This window comes from Barbus barbus (genome assembly GCF_936440315.1).
Source record: "Barbus barbus genome assembly, chromosome: 45".
NCBI classification, from domain to species: Eukaryota; Metazoa; Chordata; class Actinopteri; order Cypriniformes; family Cyprinidae; genus Barbus; species Barbus barbus.
The window spans coordinates 17,913,397-17,936,841 of NC_136723.1; the positions used below are offsets into that span (position 1 = coordinate 17,913,397).

General features: G+C 36.9%; 2 protein-coding genes across 2 annotated transcripts in view; one reads left to right on the forward strand and one right to left on the reverse strand.

Annotated features, from left to right (window-relative positions):
- On the forward strand, positions 1–12,221 carry LOC306864128 (palmitoyltransferase ZDHHC20-A-like). The gene is made up of 13 exons (XM_079407848.1): positions 1–137; positions 1,699–1,725; positions 1,956–2,050; positions 3,131–3,251; positions 3,927–3,996; positions 4,079–4,111; positions 5,031–5,151; positions 6,702–6,834; positions 7,716–7,842; positions 8,674–8,757; positions 9,006–9,115; positions 9,346–9,393; positions 10,479–12,221. The coding sequence occupies exons 1-12, from the start codon at positions 20–22 to the stop codon at positions 9,387–9,389; spliced, it is 1,083 nt and encodes a 360-aa protein (XP_079263974.1). The 5' UTR covers positions 1–19; the 3' UTR covers positions 9,390–9,393; positions 10,479–12,221.
- The window catches only part of smg6 (SMG6 nonsense mediated mRNA decay factor), a gene marked incomplete at its 5' end in the record, with an annotated part of 16,933 nt that continues 5,664 nt past the window's right edge, over positions 12,177–23,445 (reverse strand). The window contains 12 exons of the mRNA XM_079407847.1: positions 12,177–13,902; positions 14,302–14,383; positions 16,578–16,795; positions 16,878–17,022; positions 17,128–17,295; positions 17,448–17,615; positions 19,965–20,181; positions 20,266–20,440; positions 20,563–20,679; positions 20,788–20,933; positions 22,306–22,367; positions 23,130–23,342. Coding sequence (XP_079263973.1) covers positions 13,772–13,902; positions 14,302–14,383; positions 16,578–16,795; positions 16,878–17,022; positions 17,128–17,295; positions 17,448–17,615; positions 19,965–20,181; positions 20,266–20,440; positions 20,563–20,679; positions 20,788–20,933; positions 22,306–22,367; positions 23,130–23,342 — 1,842 coding nt within the window. The 3' untranslated portion in view covers positions 12,177–13,771. The remainder of the gene's footprint in view (positions 13,903–14,301; positions 14,384–16,577; positions 16,796–16,877; positions 17,023–17,127; positions 17,296–17,447; positions 17,616–19,964; positions 20,182–20,265; positions 20,441–20,562; positions 20,680–20,787; positions 20,934–22,305; positions 22,368–23,129; positions 23,343–23,445) is intronic.

Here is a 23,445-nt window from a genome sequence, read left to right on the forward strand (position 1 = left end):
TCCGAGGGTCAGATTAAAGATGGCGCTCTCTCGTGCGGTAAGGTGCTGTCTAGGGGGCTTATCCTGGATACCTGTGATTTTTATCAACCTGGTCGTGTGCTGGTCCTACTACGCTTACGTGGTGGAGCTCTGTATATGTAAGTGTCGACCTAAGTTGGCTTGCACAGCAGATAATAGTTGCTGGTTAGTTGTTGCAGTGGTTTTGGGCAGGAAGTGTCAGTAACTGACTGGTACCAGATATGTATCGAAATTCCGCTCAGTTTCTCAGTATAGTACTCATATTTGTGCATAATTCATGTCGAATGTCATGAATTGTTTTTGAACTTATGTTTTGTGTTCAAGCTCGAGCGATAAGCCCAGATGTTAAACTGATTAAGACGCCTGATAATTAAAGAGCAGAAATGAGAAGCTGTTTTACTGAATATTATTTATTTTCAATAATATTCTCATTTCAGTCTCAACGCAGATTATATAGCAAAGTATGTCTGTCAGGAAGATATCGGACTAATAAACTTGTTTTTCAATAGTCAGATGAGTAAGTTAACTTAGTTGTTCATGTCTTGCAGTGTCATTTAGTGTGATATGCTATACTACTGAAAATGTATAATTGTCCTATATACAGATTATCTCATGACTTGATACAATTTATTTTATGGAATAGTTATACTTTTTAAAATTCCATTGACATTATGCATTTTTTTTTCTTCTGATAATTAACTCAAAAATGAAAATTCTGTTATTTTTGTATTTCATAGGTGAACTATCCATTTAAGTGAACTGCAAAAAAGCTAAAAGTGATAAATTATTTTTTTGACTGTTAACATCTGTGCTGTTGAAGTCTATAACTTGAGCTGTTCTTAACCACTTCACAGTGAGCTCTACGCTCAATGCAGTTCCACCCAGTTATTACTTCCTCATCAGTGTCTAAAAATACTAATTTCACTGTGTGTTGGGGTCCATTTATTACCCTAGTAAAGTGCAGTGATATATAATGAATCCTTCCTTATTGATTCCCCCTCCTTTGGGACGTGATGAACTCATGGTGACCAAATGAGAATTGAAAGGAAAAGTTCAAATTGACTTATATTATTTTCGTTCTTTCTTATTTTATTTAACAAATGAAACGAGGCTTGTGACATGAGTGAAAGACTCTCATAAAAGATTAATTTAAGCAGTAATAAATCATAGGTTAGTAACACAAGTCAGACATGAATTAACCAAGTTGAAAAAATAAAGGAAAATGGAAAAACTTTATATATGATGCACACATTTACACACACACACACACACACATCCTACGTATGATATTTTGTACTTTTTAATTATTAAATGAAATATTTAATTTATTTAAATATTTAATAAAATATAGTTAATAATAGTTAAATAAAAAACGACTCCTACTGTCAGAGATTTCACTGACTGTGCCATCACGACATGCATCTGTCAGTCACTTGTTGAGTTGTCATGACAACCAGGGTATTCCATCCGTGATGGACACAAGGCTCTTTCTGACAGCTCTCTGCCAGATGGCAGTACCAGTCGCCCGGCGCTCTGGCCTTACTGGGCTGATCTGGTGGGAACTGGAAGGGTGCTTAGAGAAAATCAGTGGTATCCCAGCACTCAGCAGATGGCTTTGTTAATTGGGCAAGTTGTTCTTGATGGGATTGCTGATAGACCTTTGCTTCTTTCTCTCTGCAGACACAGTCGCCAACACAGAGGAACAAGGTAAGAGGAACTCCAGTGTAACCAAGCACACAATATTGCAAAAACATTTAACAGATCCTTCTCTTAGCCAATCTGGCCTCCAGCTGTTCTCTTAGTCAGATGTTTTGTCACACCAGAATGAACAAAATATCCCATTTAGATAATGAAGTAACAGCTATTATTGTGTTATTAAGTAAGTATGAGTTATGATTTGTTTTACTAAAATTCCCCTCATGCTGTTTTTCTTGCAGTTATTTATCTCATAGTGTTTCACGTCTTTTTCTTCATGTTCATATGGTCTTACTGGAAGACTATCATTTCCAAGCCTGCCAGCCCCTCAAAAGAGGTACTCTTCCTCTCTATTTGTCTCTCCATTCTTGTTCCTTTATTTGCATATTTAATGTTTAATATAGTCTGAGCCATTTTTTTTTTTACTTAGTCTAGTTCTGTTGCTGTTTTCTGAGAATGTAGGCAAGTTGTGCAACTTGTCCATGTTGCCATCTGTCTAACTTCTACCTAGCCACAGATGAATTAATAGATACACCATCTTAAATGGCTGATGTTATAGTTATTTTAATTATTAGGCACTGTATTATTTGCATGTAGCATTGTTTTTTTTCCTCTTAGTAACACTATCAGAACAGACATGTTTAATTTCAGTAGTCCAGTGTTGTTATTGTTAACTAAAACTATTAAAATCTAAATAAAGCTAAAAGAAAATATAACTTTTGGATGAAAAAGTCAAATAAATAATAAAAAATAGGAACTGTTGCTTTGGAATCTTCCAGATATACAAAAGTACTAATATTACAAAAACTGAAATAGTAAATAAATGAAAGCTAAATAGAAAAAAATAAAAACAATTATTAAAACAAACTAAAATAAAATAATCTGAGAATATAAAAATAAAAGGCATATAACAAATATAATAATTCGAATTTTACTAAAACAACACTGCACTGGTCTAGATCTTGTTAATGATTTCTTCCTTATTGCTTGGCTCTCAGGTTCTCATTCCACCTGAGCTGTGTGAGAGCAAAATATTTATCATACTGTAATGTGTATGTGGTTGGCTTCAGGCTCTGTAATGTTCCTCACATCTGGAGGAGCAGCAGCAGCAGGAGCCTTTAAACTCTGGCTGCTTTGTAGTTTTATTACCACAGAATATAATGACAGAGAAGAGGAAGAAAGATGTAAGAAAATAGCCATTTTGAACTGCCTGTGGGATGTGAGTTGGTGCTTAGTAGTAAGCACACATGCTCAAACAAGTCCGGCTCTGTCATCTTGTCAATAAAGATGACAAAAGTTATCTTAAAAGTGTCTTTGTTAAAAATTAAAATATGTGGTTGAATTTAGTTGCATATGCAGATTCATAGTAGTTTGTTCTCATACACATCTCTATCTAACATCCTGCTGTCTCTCTTAGTTCTGTCTCCCTAAAGCAGACAAAGAGCTGTATGAGAAAGAGGAGAATCCAGAGGCCCAGCAGGAAATCCTGAAGAGAGTGGCCAGAAATTTGCCTGTATATACTCGCACAGGATCTGGGGGTAAGCTTGAAAACTTACAATGGCATTGAAATCCAGTTAATTCAGCCCCAACCACTAATACTTTGTGCACCTTTTGAAAGTATATTTAAAACTTATATCTTAACAAAATGTGTAATTTAAAGTTTGCATCAACTTTTTTACTCGCTGTTACGGTGATAACATATGTAATATAAAAATTAAAAGTGATAAATATATATTTTTTATTTGCACACTGAATTGTTATTGGTTGTCTTCATCTTATACACCACCATTCAACAGTTTGAGGTCAGTAAGATTTTGTTAATGTTTCTAAGTCTATCATCACAAACGCTGCATTTATTTAAGAGTAAAAACTGTAATGGTATAATTTCATTATATTACCATTTTCTATTTTAATATACTTTACACTATAATTTATTTCTGTAATGCAAAGCTGAATTTTCAGCATCATTGCTCCTGTCTTCAGTCAGTGTCACATAATCCCTCAGAAATCATTCTGATATGCTGATTTGGTGCTCTAGAAGAATTTTCTTTAATGTTGGCACTAATATTTTTGTTGAAGCTGTGATAATACCCCCCCCCCCCCCACACACACACATTACTGACCCTAAACATTTGAATAGTTGTGTATCTATCCATGTTTTTACTAGTGACACAATGTTTAGTTTTTTGAATGAGTCCTCTGTCCTCCTCCAGCTATCCGGTACTGTGACCGCTGTCAGTTGATCAAACCGGACAGATGTCATCACTGCTCCACCTGCAACAGGTGAGTCCACTCAGAAAACATAGTTACCTTGCTTGTATTAGATTTGCACAATATGTATTTTGATCTTTTTTGTTTTTTCCAGTTGTGTCCTGAAAATGGATCACCACTGTCCATGGTACGTACATCTGGGGATGTGTTCAGTCAAAGACTATAGAAATAAAAAGACTGTTTACTCCTATTCTTATGAATGGGAGAAACTGCAACGCGCAATATGGCGGGATAGTCCAACCTTCTAAATGAAAGAGCCAATCGCTGATTGGTAAAGTCACTGCAGCAGCCGTTAGAAGCTCCGGTTCCCGTAGAAACCTGAGGCTAGACAAGCCAATGCACATGCACAGTCTTAAGGCCCATTCACACCAAGCACGATAACTATAAAGATAACGATAAAGATATAGTTCTAAAAATCGTTCTCAATATTAAAGAATAGCAAAGTCCACAGCACAACTATAACGACAAAGGCACAGAGAAACAATATCGTTGGAATGATTTTTTCCAGCTGATGAACGATACAAACATTGACAGCCAATCAGAATCCATCCTGCTAGAACGAGCTCAAGAATTTAAAGCGGCAGACGTGCGTGCGCTTAGGATAAACAGACGATATCTTTCGCTGGCGTGGACACTTCTATCGTTATCGTTATAGTTATCGCGGGGCTTAAAGCACGTTATGACTGCGCATGCGCATTGGCTGGTCTAGCCTGAAAAAGAAGCTTTTTAAGTGCTATTTAAGCATAAGAAACAACATTCAAGGGGAAGTTCATTTCAGATTTTGTTGCTTATTTGAAATATGTAATTTAATCGCGAGTTCAGCAAGCATTTTTTGAGAATTCAGGATTCCCCTATTCATTTAGATAGGACTTGGTCTTGTTTGAGCTGCCCGGAGGCATTGCAAATATGGCGGCCGAGTGAACGGAATTTCCTTGATAGGGAATTTGGTTCAGTTTGTAATCTGAAGTTATTTTGCCAGAAAATCTGTCACTATGGCTTTAGCTACTATGTATCTTATTACTCTGTGTTTCTCTGTGTTCTTCCAGGGTTAATAACTGCGTTGGATTCTCCAACTATAAGTTCTTTGTGCTGTTTCTGGCGTACTCTATGCTGTACTGCGTCTACATTGCCGCCACAGTTTTACAGTACTTTATCAAGTTCTGGACAGTAAGTCCACACATTCACACAAAGACATCTGATTCCTTTAATTTCTCACACTTCTCGCTTCTCACCTTCTGCTATTTCCGAGAGCCAACTTCAGCTTGTCTTTCCATTAATCTGTTCTCCCGTCTGCATTGAAATGAACTGCAGATAGCTTAAAGAATTATGTGAAGGCTAACGTAGTCAGGTGGTCATTATCACAAAATAAACCTCAGGGAGAGGATTTAGGATTGATTTAGTTTACTATATCCTTCTTATTACACAACTACACACTTAATAAATAAATATGTATATTGATTTGAGTTTAAATTATTTTTTAAGGGGCAAAAATAAAGACAGAGTATAAAGATTTATATTTAAAATAAAACATTCAATTTATCAAAGAATCCTAAAATAATACAAAAATTAAGCAGCACAACTGTTTTTAACGTCAGTAATAATGATAAAAGTTTGTTGAGCACAAAATGAGCATATTAGAATGTTTTCTGAAGGATAATGTGACACTGGAGTAATAATGCTGAAAATTCAGCTTTGACATCACAGGAATAAAATCTATTTTTACATATATCAAAATATAAAGCAGTTATTTAAATAATAATAATATTTTTTACAATTTAGCTGTTTTTATTGTATTTTCGATTGTTTAAAAAAAATATAATAATCTTTTGAATAAACAAAAAAACATATTTTTTTTTATTTATATGCACTAATATAACATTATATATTTTCCTCCATATATTTTTTACAAAAAAAAAATATTCGTAAATGCCAAGCAATGATCTGTGTGTGCGTGTCAGTTCTTGAGACACAGAAAGAAGGAAGAAAAAAGGGATGTGTCTGCTTCTAACATTCTGTCTGTGTTTTTAACACTTTGTCTGAAGCTTTGCAGACGGAGAGCTATAGAGCATTGCCCGGAGGTAAACCACTCACGCTTGCTTTGCACTGTTGTGACTGTGGGCGTTGGTTTGGTGTTGACTGTTGACTCATTTTGCTTTGTATTCTCTTACTGATTAAAAGACACAGCAGTGTTGCAATTAAAGAATGCAGTTTAGCATATTACATCTACAGATGCTTTTTAGTAATATGGCAGTCAGTACTTACTAGACGTGGATATTCGTGTTGAGGCTATTAGATCAACAGGTTTTCTTGAGCTCTACAACTACATCTGATGCCAGTACACAGTTTTGGACATCTGACGATATTAAAGGTAATGTGTGTAAATGTTTTTGCCCTATAGTTTGAGAGCAGCGCTGGCTCAACAAGTGGTGTGTTTGGGGTGGGATTTTTATTTCACAACGCTTCGGGAGCATTGCAAATGGGAAATATTTTTTCACTTTGTTTGGCGAAACTAGTGGTGCAGACATTACACACTTCACCTTTAAAAAATCAGCTGCCATTTGTAAAATGCTTTGTAGAGCAGCCTTACAAATGTCCCAGTGAGTGAGGATCTTGCCTAAATATGCCTTTGTAGTTTAATGAAATATTGCTCTACAAACTACACTGGTATATTTTGTGAACTTGTCCAAAAAAAAATGTTCTGCTTTCCTGCTCAACAGAATCACCTGCCAGACACTCATGCAAAGTTCCACGTTTTGTTCTTGTTCTTTGTGGCGGCCATGTTCTTCATCAGTATCCTGTCACTCTTCAGCTACCACCTGTGGCTCGTGGGAAAAAACAGAACCACTATAGGTAAGATGTTAATACTTGCTGCTTCTTTTATTATACTTTTCAATTCATTATCATCTGTATTAAGTATTGCAGTTGCTTGCTTTTTTCAACTCCTCCTTTTCCTCCTCCTTTTTCTTTTTTGTTGGTTGAAATGTTTTTACCTTCTTAGAGGAGGAAAGGAAAGAGAAGTAGAAGAATGAGGCTTTTATTCCTGTTTCCTTATTCTTCTACTCTTTCATTCCTCCTCTTTCTACTTATACTTTCTTTAGTTTTATTAATCTCCAACTGTTGAAATATTATTTATATTTGCTCCTTATTCTCCTTCTTGTTCTCCTCCTCATACTTTTAGTTAAATCATCTCCAACTATTGAAATGTTATTAATATTTGCTCTTTCACCTCCTTATTCTTCAGCTTATTTTTCTTATGGTTCTTTATTTTTTGAATAATAAATTGTGGTTGGTTGTCTTTCGCTACACTGCAAACACTGCTGTTTCTTTCAGGAAATGCCTGTCTAGTAAATACAATTGTTTATTTAGATTCTAATTACTTCCTCAAAGAATTTCAGTCCAGGTTTATATTCCTTTTTTCCTGTCACTGTTTGCTCTTCTAGTCCTCCTGTCTCTTTGTTCCATATTGTGACCTATTTTTTATCATAGTTTCTTGCTGGCAGTCACTGACAACAAATAAAACTTTGCTGATACAAGTGAAATGTAAATGAATGTTGTGGTGAATTGTGGGCGTGCTTATGAACAATATTTCGGTCAAACTTCAAGAGGAAAGTTCTGTGCCCTACAATGCAGTTTTGGTGCACCTCCCAAAGTTTGTTCTAAAGTTAAGGATGCCATTTGTGCCGTGTAGCGCAGGAACAGACCGCATTCTAATCTCTCATCTGTCTGTTCAGAGGCATTCAGGGCACCGGTGTTCAGAAATGGCCCAGATAAAAATGGCTTCACTCTGGGTTTCCGCAAGAATGTCACCCAGGTGTTCGGAGACCAGAAGAAGTGTTGGTGCTTGCCCCTTTACAGCAGGTACAAAGCACATCCATCAAGCATCATTTGTCGGGTCCTTTGATTTCCACGATGAGGAAAACGTGGACGGAAACGCGGAATCCAGTCATAAAAATGGAATTTACTGTATAACGCAGAATGTCACAGAATTGAATAAATCAAAAGTAGTTAACCGCAGCAACCTGTCAAAATAAAAGTTTGGTTTAAGTTGACACTTTGACAGAAATGTATTACTTAATGTAATGAAATTATTATTAAAAGATTATTAAGGAATATTTTCCAGAAAAATGTAAATACACAACACAGTATTTTTTGGAGAGAGATAAAAAAAAAAAAAAAAAAATGGCATCAATTAATTAGAGATGCTTTTGATTATTGAAATTTAATAAAACCATTAAATTGGAAACCAGAAAATTAATGGAAAACACAGAATTTGGTCAAAATATACAGAATTTTAAAAAGTATTTTATAGGGCCATAAAATTAATTTTTATTAACATTTTAATACATTGCTCTAAAATTGTGAAAAATTAAAATGGAAAAAACGGAACCCCGAGAAATTAAAACAGGGAAAAAATGGAATTTGGAAAAAAATAAAACGGATTTCATAGGACCGTACATTTGGGATTTTACAGCGTTTAAGAGCAAGAGTTATTCTCTGCATTTCAATTAAAGATTACAAAACTTCAACTTTTTTTGTTTTGGAATAATGGTACACCAATTAATCATTCTCAGTTCAATGCAGGAATGTGTATTAAGACTAAATTTACGTTAATATTAAATACATAAGTATTCTCATGAGATTTTAGCAGGTTATGGTAACTGTTAACAGTTGTTTTTTTCCCCGCTCTAGTTTGGGTGATGGCTACACATTCCCTACCCGCCTAGTCAACGCTGACTCAGAGCAAGGCAATGTTGAACACCAGGCCATTAAATGGTAATTACAATCTCATTTGTTAACAATACCACTAGTCACTTGAATGACAGTATAATTCTGCAATTTGTTGTGAAGACGAATTAAACTGATTATTTTTCCCCTCAGCTGTTTCAGATCATTTCATGTCACGTCGAACCTTTTTTAATCCCAGATCTATTTTCCCCTAAACATTGTCGTGTAATGTGAGGTGAGGCCAGTGAAAATCCCCATAAGTGTTTGTGACTGACACATAATGGTTATGTTAACAGCACTGTTGATGGACAGACAAACCCCAGACCTCTGAGTGAGTCACAGAATCATCTCCTAGGCAACGATATGCACTCTGAGGAGCACAAAGACGGCAGTCCGGCAAACATCGGTACTTCAACACTCAGTTTTCACACCCCTCATATATGCCAGTGAGCACTGTGAATGTTTTGAGGCATCACAAGACATTATTAAAAATCCAATGATTTCCCTGAAGCTTTACTGAGACGCACTGCTCCTTAATATACATTTGCCTGCTTCCTAATGTAGTTGGCTGATTACACTGTAATATGAGGAAATGTATGCATTTATGAAACTGATCAGTATGGGTTTGTCTTGCAGAGGTATGTCAGCCTGTTTCAATTACCATGGAGAATGAGTCATAATCAGGTGAGTTTTCAGTATGAACATCCAGCCAGTGTTAAGGCCTGTTCACATCAAGGGCGATAACTATAAAGATGATAAATATATAGTTCTAAAATTCATCTTCAATATGAAAGAATAGCAGAGTCCACACCACAGCTATAAACGATAAAAGCACAGAGAAACGATATGGTTGGAATCACTTTAAGAACGATTTTTTTCCAGCTGCTGTATGATAAAAATATTGACACCCAATCAGAATCAATCCTGCTACAACGAGCTTTAGAATTTTTAGCTGCAGATGTGCATGTGCTTAGAATAAACAGACAATATCATCCGTTGGTGTGGATGCTAATATGGATGTGGATGCTCAGGCTCATGTTTGACCGACAAATTTTGGGTTTACTTTTTTTTTTTTTTACATTTTTTACTTAATCTGAATGGTTTGAAACTTGCTAAAGGTTTTGAAAAAAATCCTGGTCATGATTCAAAAAGGTTAAACGTTTGTGAAAAATAGATACTCTTGTATTGTTCGTGGTTGAAAATGACCACATTGGAAACAAGTGCAAAGCAAATTTTATCTAGTAGAAATGTTTGGTGCTGCACCCAAACAAAATCTTACTGAAAGCTCATATTTTGAGATATCAACCTCGAATTTGGAACACAACTTGTTTAGATTTATAGCTTTGATTTTTGGAGGGTTTTTATTTTTTTGCATGTTTTGGAAAATATTTTATTTACATTTTTATAAGTGTTTTTGTGCATTCTTCATAATAAACTATAACACTTTAGTAAAGGGACCAGTTCTCACTATTAGCATGCCTGTTAACATATTGGCTGTTATTCTACATCCCTAATCCTACCCAATACCTAAACTTAACAACTACCTTACTAGCTATTAAACGTTTAATTCTCAGTGATCATTAGCTGGAAAAAAAATCTTTTTGAGAGTGATTTGATCTATATCCTTCCTTTCTGTTGTCATCATCACAGTTGTTGTATGGACTGCTCTTTTCTGAAAGATTAGTTCAACTAGTCATTTTAACAATTAAAAGTTCTAGTTATCTTTGCACCAAAGTTGTTTACTTAAAGTTTTCTCTCTTTGCTCACAGGACTTTGGAACGGCACCAGGATGTTTTCCTCTCTGGAGAGTTCTGTTGTCATGAGACCTCATGTGAAAGAGCGCACAGTCCTCAGATATCATGCCTTAAGGTTAGCAGCAGCATTCTCTCATATGGAAATGATGTGCTGGATTCACAGACTCAAGCTCTTCACACCAAACATCCACTCAACTCGACGGCTCTCACTGGGTTTTATGATGTTGTGACTTAACACACTTTCTTTTCTCCAAACATGCACATTTATTTGACCAAAATACCCTAAAATGACCTTCAGGTTGCTCTGTCCAATGTATAATGTATTTATACTGGTTTATCTCTGGGATGACTTAATTTTTGTAAACCAAATATGTCAGGCAGGTGTTGCTACACAAGATGCACTTTTGTCACCAAGGATTTGAGTGGAATGCTGATGTTTATGGATCTGAATGAACATGAAAAGTGTATTGCAGTATTTGATTACAGGTGATGTTCAATTAAGTTACGTTTCACTACACAGCAGCTTCAACCTCAGCTATTAGGAGTTTCTCAAGTATTTTGTTCAGAAGAAAGTGCAATGAGGTGTTTAATACTTTCCTTCTAGATCTTTACATTAATGTGCTCTATTTGTGGAAAACTCTTAGTATTCAGTGATGTCCAGCAACTTTGACACACCAACCCATTAATTTTCACTGCTTTTAAATGTTTTCATTTTTTCCAAACCTCATGCCCTAAGCATTATACTATCAGCTTTGTGCCTTCAAATGAGGGTTAAATTTTGTAGCAGATGGTGAATCGTGACAGTAAAGCACACTCAAGATTTCCAGGTTGTGTAGCACACGCAGCTCAGTTGTTTTTTACAGAAGGAACTCAGGCCAAGATGTTAGATTTTGCCAGCTTTAGTTTAAGTTTGAAGACAGCTGAAGTTTTAGTCCACAGGTTGATGTATAGTTTTGTTTCTGATATTCAGTGAGGTCTGTTTACAGCTGCACTGGAGGACTCTGACCTCATAAGGAAGCTCATGTGTGACTGAAATACATGCATTTCTCTGCGTGAGCAAGATAAGACTAAATCTGTCTCTAAAACTCATCATTTCAGAGTCTATGCTCATGGAAGTCATTGAATCATGTTTTGTTTGTTTTAATTATAGTTTTATAGAATTTTCTATTTGCGTTATTGCATGTTAATGTGAAAAGTATTGAAAAGCAATGAAGGCGCAATGATTTACTGCTTTAGTCGTGACCTCTCTATAGCAGAGTTTGAGCTGACCTAACCATAGCAACATCATACTGAAATCTGCCATGCGTGTAAAAATAATTCCTGGTAGGCTGCTGCATCTGCTGGAAGTCACGTGCTAATTTCTCTGAGGACATGATTGTTTTTATGAACATTTCTACAGGCAAGTACGGCGATTATGCCAAATATAATCATTTTAATATCAAGGAACTCACTAATCAATCACTTACTCCCTCATGAATATGTAATATATTACTGGAATTTGAATACCAAACATATATAGGACCTTTTTCTTTTTCTGATTTATTCTTTAAATTGTACAGAATTTTCAGCTTTTTTTTGTACTTACCCTGCAGGCCAGTTTGGTTCATGTTATATTTTAAGATGTTTCTGAAGTCTGAACAGTTTGCACAGATTTTCCATTTGTCTAATTCAATTTAATGTTTGTACTTTGCAGATTTAACAAGTATTCGATGTATGCATTATAAACTTAAGATTTAATAAAAAAATTCAGCACTCTGAGAGCATGTGACATGAACAAAGGAATAATGGAAAAAGTTTTGGGTAAGAAAAAAATGGGACTAACAGCATTTTCTTTGTAGGTTAAAGTAATTTAATAAACTCAAAAGTGACCTCATCTAAAGTCCTGAAAATGCAGGGTATTTAGTTGTTAGCCTTAGGGCTGGTAATTAGAAAAGCCATTTCAGATTTACATCAAAACAGTTACGTAAATGCTCACTTATGGGGGGTTAAATTGCTTCAATGCAGTGACAAACCTGTAATCGGTATAAAACAGTGACGTCTAAAGCAGCAAAGGCCAAACAATACAAACGATTAAAGCAGAAATTCGTTTTAGTTAAATCCACAACACTAAAAACAAGTTGGGAAGACTTGTAATCAGAGGTGAATAAATCGGATGCTGCTTTTTCTTACCACAGAACAGAAAGAGGATGATATTTTTTAGCATTAAAACAATGACAAGACTGTAACATGACATACCAGGTCCCATTAGAATTACAATACTTAAGCTTTGGAAATGGAAAAAATACACTAAAACATGCACAGACAAACCACTCCACTTAATACAGATGTGAAAATAATTTGCACAACATCTGAAAACATTTCCAAGACTAAAGTATCAATGAGATGCACTCGTTTTCTTGATGGTTGTGGGGAAAAAAGGAAACAACTTTTTTGTTAGCTTGACCTCAAAAATGCAGAATTCCATTTAGAGACAGATAAAGCTTGTGGTTCATTTTCAGCAATGAGTTGAAAGCCTAATTTTAGTCTGTATTACAACTACGGTGATGACAGATTCATTACTTTAGTATTTACTTGACACACACGTTACAGTCTTATATTCTGACTTAGATTCACACACTTATAAAGAAGATCAGACAGTTAATGAGGACGTTACAACTAAACCACGTGACCTAAATGAAAACAAGAACCTGACAGTCCAAACTGAAGTCAAAAATGCAATGCAAACTTAAATGAGCAGGTAAAAATCATAAGAGCTTTAAAACAATCATGCTCAGAGCAAACCAAGCATGCACTGAAGCGATGAAAACGCAATCAAGGCCTCATGGCCTGCTGAAGTGGAAGGAGAGACCACCTCACGCCACCCCCTACTGGAGCTCTTGCCTCATCGCAGGCCCTTTGAGAGTGGCCCAAGCGCTGGAATGAGCTCATCCGCAGCACGTGTGACTTCACACAAACACTACAAGCTGACACTCTCTCGCTCACACACGTACACCTTGCGTGCATCTTCTTCATCCTGCTTTTAATCAACCCCCGAATCAGCTAAGCTGGTTTCAACCCCCTCCAATCGTGTCTATCTCACCCTCAGAAGTAAGCGGTTGTCTATGCACGCTGTGTTGTAAGGGGAAAATCCTAATTTCTTCTTGTAAAGTGGCTTGATGTGTCACTCTGCTCTTTTTTTTGTCGGTTTGACAAAAAGCTTGTAGTATTTCTCCCCTTAATATTCATCCTCTCTGTGTGACCATTTCTTCATCTCCAACTTTTGCAGTGGAGGATTATTGGTTTGTACAGCGGTAGGTCAGTTCTGCGCTTCAGCCTACTTTAGCCCAGATCAGGAACGCAGGGATGTCCCGGACTGGCACATTGCGTGTGAGAGCTTTGACTCGCAGATTGCGGTCGTCCGTGAGCAAGACAACCTCTCTGCGTAACCTCACCGGCCCATCTAGAGAATACAAAACATGATGAAGAAACAAACTCATCTACGTCTGCAAAACAATTAATCTCATTCAAAATAAAAGTTCATGTTTACATACTATATGTGTGCGTACTGTGTACATTTATTACGTACATGTAAATACACATACACGTTTTTACTTTGATTAAACTTTTATTTTGAATGCGATTAATCGGGATGAATAGTTTTGCAGCCCTAAACTCATCTACATCTTGGATGGCCTGAGTTTCCTTTTTGCATTATGATTGCCATGTTTTTAATGAAATAGTTAAAGTCTAATGCCGTAAAACTGTGTAAATGGATTGATCATTAAAAACAAATTAAAATGTAATGCAAAAGTGCGTCCCGTTTGAATTGCCCCTAACAAGTAAAGGTAAGTGAACTGACTTCTCTCAACAGGCATGAAGTCCTTGGCTTTGTCCTGACAGTAGTGCAGACAGCAGGACAGGATGACATCATCGTTGTTGCCCTGGGGAGACAGAGAGGCGCACAATGAGTGGGTGGATTTAAAATAGAGTTTAAAGCCTCGTGTGCTGAACTTTGAGGGATTTTTCACACGAGTTGCTGGTTGATGTGGAAGCCATTATCTGAACTTGGGTGCACACCATGAAGCCGTATCTGAGTCTTACGTTTCCTGAAGATCATCGTTAGACTAATTCTGCAGTCTGTCGTGTTACTTATGAGAGTCTTAAGACAGATCTTAAAAGCATCTCATTTTAACTTCAGTATCAAAAGTAGCTTTAGAGCTAACAAATTCAGTTGCCAGTTAAGAATTAGTTTGAACTGTTCATTTCAGATCAATTCAAAATTCAGTTGTGTAATCACTAAACTAAAATGATTCTGAAAAAGATACAAGTAAATGTAAGTTATTTATTTAGATTGATCATAAGTTACAAATATAAGTGTTTCACTGGTGTATAAAATTATTTAAAACATTTTGTATTTAATTGGCAACACAAATTTAAACAGCTGAGATGATGCTTTGACTGGAAAAATAAAAAAATATTAAAATAAATAAATACAATAAAATTAAATAAAGTACAATTTTAAGGGCGTCAAGGATTTGAACTTCACTAAACTGAACAAAGCAAAACTGTTTCTGGTAAAATATATCAGTGATTAAATATGTATTGTTACACTGGTGCATATATGAATATTACAAATTATTTAAAGATCAATTTTGTGAGAAACTGTGGGAAAACAGCATTTCACATTTTAAACTAATTGCCTACAAGTATTGAAATGGCTAATAGTAAAAAAAATAATAAATTTTAACTGCATCAATGATTTGGACTTCACTAAACTAAACTAATTATTTAGCTGTCCAGAACTATATGCTATTGGTTTTAAGGCAGTCCTTAATACCAATACTTTTGTATTACATTTTGCAGACGTGAACTACTACTGATGGAAAAACAGCTGCCTTGAGCAGTGAAGTTGATGACTATCTTACAGTGGTTCAGATCTAGGGATGTAACGGTATGAAAATTTCTTATCGCAATTATAGTGACCAAAATGATCAGTTATCAGTATTATCACGGTATTGTTCAAATGTGCTGGAGATGTTCAAAAAGTACCAACACATAAATCACTTCAAGTTTTATATTTAAAAATCAACAAACAACAAATAAAATTATGTTTTGTTTGCATAATCTCTAAAACATTAACATGACCAATGATGTTCGGATTTTAAATGACAACTTGACTGACACCAGTTTAATAACATGTTCAAATATCTAATGTAAATGTTCAAATAAAGCTTTGAAAAAGTTTCATAAAAATGTAAACCTCACATTTCAGCCTTTAAATAAAAGGATCAAGTGATTCAAGTCAAAATGATAATTGATTAATAAATGATTATATGCATTTTATCTGCTCCATAAATAATTCTAGATATCTTATCTGAATTGTTTAAATGTGTATATGCACACAAGCTTGTTTTTCATCAACCGGTCAAAATTTACAGCAGGGCATGCAAATTCGGTCCGTTTTTGCCCAGATAGAAACTGCACACAAGCTGCCTGAATGTAAATATAAGTCTCTGTAAATCCACATTCTGACACTAGGTGGCGCTTATAAAAAAGCTGAATACAGCTGTTTCCAGTAAAGTCCGTGCACAAAGCAGCATTGCGATTAAGAACACTTACTTTAGGTATTACATGGAGCGAAGATGAAAAAATGCCATCGAATCGTTTCTGAAGACAGTCAGAACCTTCAGAGGTACATTCATATAATTAATTAATTCATCAATTCATTTGCATAATTCCCTCAGCACTCGTTTAAAACCTCCCAGCTTTTCCGCCCTGTTTTCATTCAAAACTAAACTACTCTGCGCGCTGTGCGCACGTGAGACTGTTACTGAAAACTCTGCTTTCTGCTGGACAGTATTTATTTATCATGAGTTGTTCAAATCGTGGTAATCGAATATGTTTTTATTGATAATTCAAAAATGAAACGGCAATACTAACCTTGGGGAATTTTATCATGATTTATGGTCAAACCGGTAATCGTTACATCCCTATTCAGATCCAAATAAAACAACATGAAAAGAAACTCACAGCAGGGAGAGGAACGGAATGGGAGTGTGAACTAAGTGTGAAACAGCACAATCCACTGTATTTTAGCACCACCATTCCTTCACAAAACAGAAGAAACACACATACCTTTTGTCCAGAAGTGTCCTCACTGCGGAAGGCGATGGACTCCAGTGTGTTTCCTCTGCTGGTGAGCGCTCTGATGCAGGGATCTCTAGACTCGAACGCTTTCTCCAGAAACATGACCGCTGCTCTGGCTCTCTCCTGCACCTGTCGGGCATGGCCACCATTACCAACCCCCTCACGACTGTCCTGTCCTTTAGCCAGACCGTCCAACTCTGTGATCACTGTCACAAAGACACAGAAACATTAAACATAAAGGAAGAGTGAAACATTTGTGTGTATTTTAATTATCAAAGAGGTTCTCACCAATAAGAGGCACAACCAGGATGTAAGTCCCACAGGCCAGAAGCTTCCTCAGGCCTTCCAGATGATCTATGAAGCCATTTGTGTCCGGGACCAGATAAAACGGCCTGACCTCAATCTCCAGCTGCCCACCCGTCTGCAGAACAGCCTGGAGGACAGAAACGGACACTTGCTCAGCTCTATATCATTAGCTTGAAATATTCTGGTTTAAAAGTAGACAAGGTGTACAGATAAAGATGGCATCTGGAGATACCTGTATTTTGTCCCGCCGTTTCTGCTGCTGTGCTAGCTTGTGTGTGAGAGCGTGGCGCCGTGCCCTCAGCTCTCTGATATCATCTTCACTTCCGTCTCCTTCCATCTCTCCATCAATCTCCCCTTCCGATGCAGAGAGAGATGATTCCTCCACAATGACATCATCCTCCTGAGAAAACAGAGGAAGTAGCAGTGCTCTGTTAACCACACTCTCTGTTGGGTGAGTTACTGGAAAAATAATTGTCTCAGATTTGAGGAAAAGCAAAACAAAACGGATTAAATTCTCTTTCATACATCCATTTAATGAGATGTTTGCCGTACCTGTTCTTGCGTTTGCACCTTGTTCTCTGTGTCTACGCTGGGTGTAAGTGGTGTTGCCATGGAAATGTACTTTCCTCCTTTAAAAGCCAGCAGTGGCTCTTCCTGCCCGCACAGAGCTTCCAGGAAGTACTTCAGAACGGTCACTCTCTTACAGTCCGCTGCTATAGCCTACAAATAAAAACAATCATTCAGACTTGAGATAACTACAGCAGTTAAGTTGATTTATTAGAGAAAAAGTTTAATATTAAAAATTGCAAATTAATTTTGACTTAATTCAGTTCTGTGTGATTTCTATGATTAATCAGAATAAAAACTACACCACATATCTGCTTTCATTTATTAGTAAATTATGAAAAAGTTGGCTAATTGATTTAATAAATCAAATTAAGATTTTAACTAAAACTCATTTGCAGCCTTTGTATAGAAGAATTCGATTATCATCGACCCACTTTCTTTCCTCAAAAGAAGAATTAATGCGTTAACACTGAATGGACTAAAAAAATAAAAAGTAAAATCTAAAATACACTTTCAGGGGTAGACAATAAGGGAAATTTGCCACTGGCCCTCCTGTCAGAGTAACTCTACTGCTGTATGTCGTGTTGTGCAGTATATAGAGACGGAGGAGCCAGAACTGTATTTGATATAATGTGCGCTGTAGCACGATACTACGATATTTCTTCAAAAGCAGATCGTGGAGACATTTTTATCATCCACGATCAAAAATCGTCATATCGCACACCCCTAAGCCCAGCCAATTCCAGCGGTCTCGCCACTGGGGCTGAAACTTTCTCTGCCTTTTCTTTTCGTATTCCCTTTCGCTTTCCCTCAATTCCTCTGGTGATTTTCTCTTCCTTGCCTTCTCTTTTTTTACCCGGCGTTTGGCCGGGTGATGGGGGTTTCAGAAACATGTAGCCTAGCTTGCCTTAATAGTAGCTATAGGTAGGTGCTGAGCAGCAGTGTGCAGTTTGCGCGCGTAACCGCGGGAGCGAGCAAGGCGGTGCAGACGTCACGGAGCGCATAAACCGCTGCATCTGTAACTGTCGGGATCACGTAACGTGTTAGCGGTGGTTACCGAGACGATTTAACAGAAATCAAAACACAGAACCACAGGTAATTAATGTGAAATTAGACTTTTTTTAATCGAGGCATTATTTTTACTGGCCCCACCGGGCTAGTGGTTGGAGCGATCTGGTGGCCCTGACGGTTTTAAAAGCACGTCCGGGCCACCGGGCCAATTATATTGTCGACCCCAGACTTTCCAATTTTAGTAGCTTGGATAAAAAAAAAAAGCTTAAAAATGGCAAATTAAGAAATAATAAATAAATAAATAGCAATAAATAAATAGCAATCTACTGAGAGCCCTAGTATTATCCACTAAACAGGCAATAATAGACTGAATGGACTACATAAAATTATAAAATAAAAAATACAAAATGATGTAAATTGTAGAAAACTGGAATTTAAAATAAATAAATAGCTAATTTATTTAACTAAATATAGACCGAATTTTAACTAAAATATAAAACATTTTGGAAAATTTCAATTAAAAAATAAAATAAAATAAGAAGAAAATAGTAGACGAAATTACAAATTACTGTAATCTATCGACAGTCCTAAATTTGATACATTCTCCACCTAGCAGGTTATAATGGACTGAATGGACTACTTAAATTCAAAACCCTCAACGCGTTAAAATAATTTAACGAAATTAACGCGATTACTGAAACACAATTTCTATTCTAAACCTTTTTTCCTGATTTCGCTTCTCTGTTTGGAATCAGATCATTTTAAGCCGCTAAACTCCAGGAAAGTCCAAAACAGGGCTAATGTAAAGAAAACATAAGAGTAATTACATAAGAGAAGGGGGAGAGAATAGATACTCAAGTAGCATTTTCAGTGAATTATTAATTCCAGTGTGTTTTGCTTTAAAACACAAGCTCTTCTTGTTGGAGAGGGAGTAAAATCTTTTTGACCTGCACTAGACTCGTCACCGTTATATGCGCATGGCACTTGACCCGGGCACGGCCATACGTGAAACAGAACATTTATTATTCAGAGCAATTATATTTAGCCGTAATGAGTCCCGTGACCGGCTTATACAGCTGTGACGAGTCACGAGGCGAGCGTGTTTAACCATGAGGAGTCCAGTGGCAGACGCGTATAGTCGCGTTGAGTCCGGTGATAGGCGCATATATCTTGTGGCAGCTGCCTCTAAACAGTGACAGGTCGAGAAGCAGGTCAAGTTCCATGCGCGTATGGCCTTGCTGGGTCGAGTGCCATGCGAATATAACTAAATAACTAAATTTATCTTGAAATAAGCTTGCAGAAAATGCAGTTTTGTGAGAATCACCCTTCAATCTTTTGGTTTACTTTGCTGGATATAGTAAATTAACATATTAAGCAAGATAAATGGTATATGCTTAATTTCATAAGTGTGCAATTAATCGCGATTCATTTTTTTATCTATTGACAGCCCTTATAGTGAGAATACAATACATAGGCGAGTACATTACTGACCGCATCAGTTCCTTGGTCTATATAGCAAGCTTCCTGTGGGGCAGCGAGCAGTGGGACAAAGCCAGAGAGCATTTTGTCCTCCTCCAACTGTAGGACTCTGAGTTCCTCGTCTCCTCCTCCATCTACATCAGCTTTATACAGCAGAACCTCGCCGTGATACACGCGGGCCAAAGAGTTGCACAGATCTGCAAGACATTGCCACACATCTGGACCTCCCCTAAAAACACACAAGAGTACCACATTACTACAGCTCAGATTCAAATCAACACGGCCCTGAGAACATAACGCGAGCAGGACTCACTGAATACTGCAGGGAGGAGGGTTCCACTTGTCTGGGTGGCCGAGCATCCAATCGGACCAGACCTTCATGCTGGGCAGCAGCTCTCTGAGGTCGGGAGGGAAGACAGACACACGCACCATCCCCTCCTCATCGTCCATTTCATCAAACTCGCCCAGCTCCTCTGCTGGGATAGGCTCTGGCAGAGACAAAAGGGAAGCAACCAATTAGACAAAGCTGCATAGGAGTCCAAAATACTGAGAGTGACTTTATGCCGTCTATGTAGACAGCACACTATCGAAACAGCCATTGTCGACTTACCAGCAGGTGTTTCTTTTAGGAGTTCAGTGCAACGTTGCACAAGGAGACCAAACATAACTAAACCAAGAGATATGGTCTGCTCCTCTAACACAGACCGAGTTTCACCCTGCCCTTCAGCTAGAGAAAGAGAGAAAGAGTGAGAGGCACAGCAAAATGAGAAGCAAGAGAGACTCTTTTCAATGGACCAGACAAGATCTACGGCCACTGATAATGTTGAATCTTTACCTCTGATCTGTGCATAATGGATGGTGAACATGTTAATAGTGATGATCTGCAGCATGTGTGTGCTGCCGAGGGGGGAGGGGCTGTGCTGGAGGAGGGCCCGGAACTCCTGCAACACTCGACTGGCTACAGCAGGAAAACTCTCCATCCTGAGGGCCAATCACAACAATTATGCAAATGAGTACAAAATATTCTAAATATCAAAATTACTTTCTGTGGTAATTATAATCCTGTCATGTTTTGTTTTATTTGTTTGTTTAATTATTTACTTAATGCCATATCACCATGGCAGCTCAGAGTAGAAATTAAAATAATCATAATAACAATAAAAATTATATACAAATATGTAACAATATTTTCCATTCAATATAAAGCTGCACAATTCAGGATAAATTGAGAATAACGTTTTTTTTTTTTTTCTCAGATAGAGCTCACGATTCTCCCAAAATTCTGAACTAAACAAAATAATGTGACAAAATATTATTTCTGCAGTCTATTTAAAAGTGTGTCATTCATTTGAATGACTTACTAAACATTTTACAATATATTTAATATACCAATTTTTTATATTAAAATTATGAAAAAGTGTTTTGAATGAATGATTCAATGACTCACTCATAAATAGTTTACTTTTTACTGGATGAATCAGCGTTTTTGAATGAATCTCTTGAATGAATGATTCAATGACAAATACATTTTTAACAGTCACTTTTCGCCCCTAGTGGCAAAACAATTCAATAGACGCAAACGTTATTTGAAGTGCCAGTTAACTTTCGAAAGGGGATTTGCTCAATTTTGGTCACATCAATGTTTGTATCTATATGTATTTGTAACTATAAAGTTTCATCCCAGTATTTCTGTCATGATATGAATAACTGAAAGACAGAAATAATACTGTGTAGTTGAAGCCGTTTCTTACCCGAACATGGTAAATGTCTGCTCTCTGTGTCAGTGGCAGCGCAAATACAGATTTGAATTTTCCAGTATGACTTTTTTTCCAAATATTTAATAGACACGGGTGAATTGTTGTCATTTAAAACTGGGATCGCATGGGTGTTTGAATCGAGATCGCAATTTTGATATTTGGTAGAAAATCTAAAATCTTCCCAGAACAAGTCTTTTTAAACATTAATTAAATCTCTGAATAACACACCTGCCAAATATAATGGAAGATTGTATTCCAATCAAATATGTTTTTAGTTTTAGCTGTAAATTGACTAGTTCTGATCCAAAAGCATTCCTTTCAGGAGCTGTTGCTTACTATAAATAATCTAGGTTCTCTTCTAAAATCAATATGATTAGACTAGATAATAACTTTCGGGCCTTAACTACTATGTACTTGCATCAAAAAATAGGTTAAACGTACTTAGGTTAGGGACAGGTTTGGTGGTATAGGTAGGTTTAAGGCTAGGTTCAGGTGTTAAAAATAGGTCATTTAGAAATGGTCAAAAGGTCAAATTAAAAGCAAAGCAACAGTAAAAAATGGATGTTTACAACAAATCTGTTGACATTAAGACTTACCCTACTTTAGTGAAGAGCTTGCCATGAGCATGCAGGAAACTCAAAATAAACCTCTTGTTGAGCTGTAAAGAACAGGACAGAAAATGTAAAGAAAATACTCTTTATCTAAAATTATTGTAATTATAGCGATCGTTCATCGAAATAAAAAAATAGCTCATGATTTCCCCCTCAAACCAATAGCTCCATTGGTGTGCAGAGTCACCAACTCAACACGCAAACAAAACAATCAGAAAATTGACAAACTCGCCACAGGATGAGCATCTTGTTTAGCTGATAAACCTAAAGCGCTCTGATTTAATTAAATTAGTGTACTGCCTGAAGCAGCGGGCTCAAACAACCTGCTAACCCTTACAAAAGACGAAACGGTGGGGTGGAAGAGGTCAACTTTCTTAAAGTGTAAGTGTGCATTTGTTGCTGACGTGGGCAAATATCCAAGGTTACCAAAATGACGGGGGCATCATGGCACAATGACGCCCTTTTCTGCCACTGATGGGTGACTCATAGTCAGCCTCATCCTGTGCGACTCATAAACAACTCAACATGACCTCTTTGGCTCTCCTAATGTGCGCGGGTGTTTGTACGTGTGTCATACGTATGCCTGTTTGTGCCTGCTTTTTGAAACATTTGTGAAAACATTTGCGTGGCTCAGAGGGATATTTCTTGTCTTAAGTGTAACAGGCTGCTAGATGTTTCTTGATGGATGTTGTTTTTAAAAAATATAAAAAAATGTATCTGTTTGTTAGCAGATGTATCAGCAATGGTGACATCTCAAACAGATTTAACTGTGAGCAGAGCAAATGACACATGTTTTCATAAGCACTCACATCACTGGGACTCAGAGTTCCCAGCTCTCCATCCTGCTCAGAGTCTTTGCCTGATTCACTGCCTGTTGGACGAGAAGTGCCTGGATGCCCGGTGGGACGTATCCAGATCTCCACACGGGTGGCATCCTCACCACGACGCCCACCTACATGACCTCGGGGACCACGGGTACCTCCATCAGTTTCTTGCTTCCGTCTACATTCAATCTGGTCAGCCTTGGTTAGGAGAGGAGAACAAATAAAACACTAATAATACTGACATTTTTCAGCTGCACACCCAATATTGTTTAATATTTCCATTACTATTTAAATTGAATTA

Coding starts and splice junctions, on each gene's coding strand:
- LOC306864128 (XM_079407848.1), top strand. CDS start 20: ATGGCGCTCTCTCGTGCGGTAAGGTGCTGTCTAGGGGGCTTATCCTGG. Junction 5,152..6,701: donor ACTTTATCAAGTTCTGGACA/GTAAGTCCACAC, acceptor CCTGCTCAACAG/AATCACCTGCCAGACACTCA. Junction 9,116..9,345: donor CGGCAGTCCGGCAAACATCG/GTACTTCAACAC, acceptor TTTGTCTTGCAG/AGGTATGTCAGCCTGTTTCA.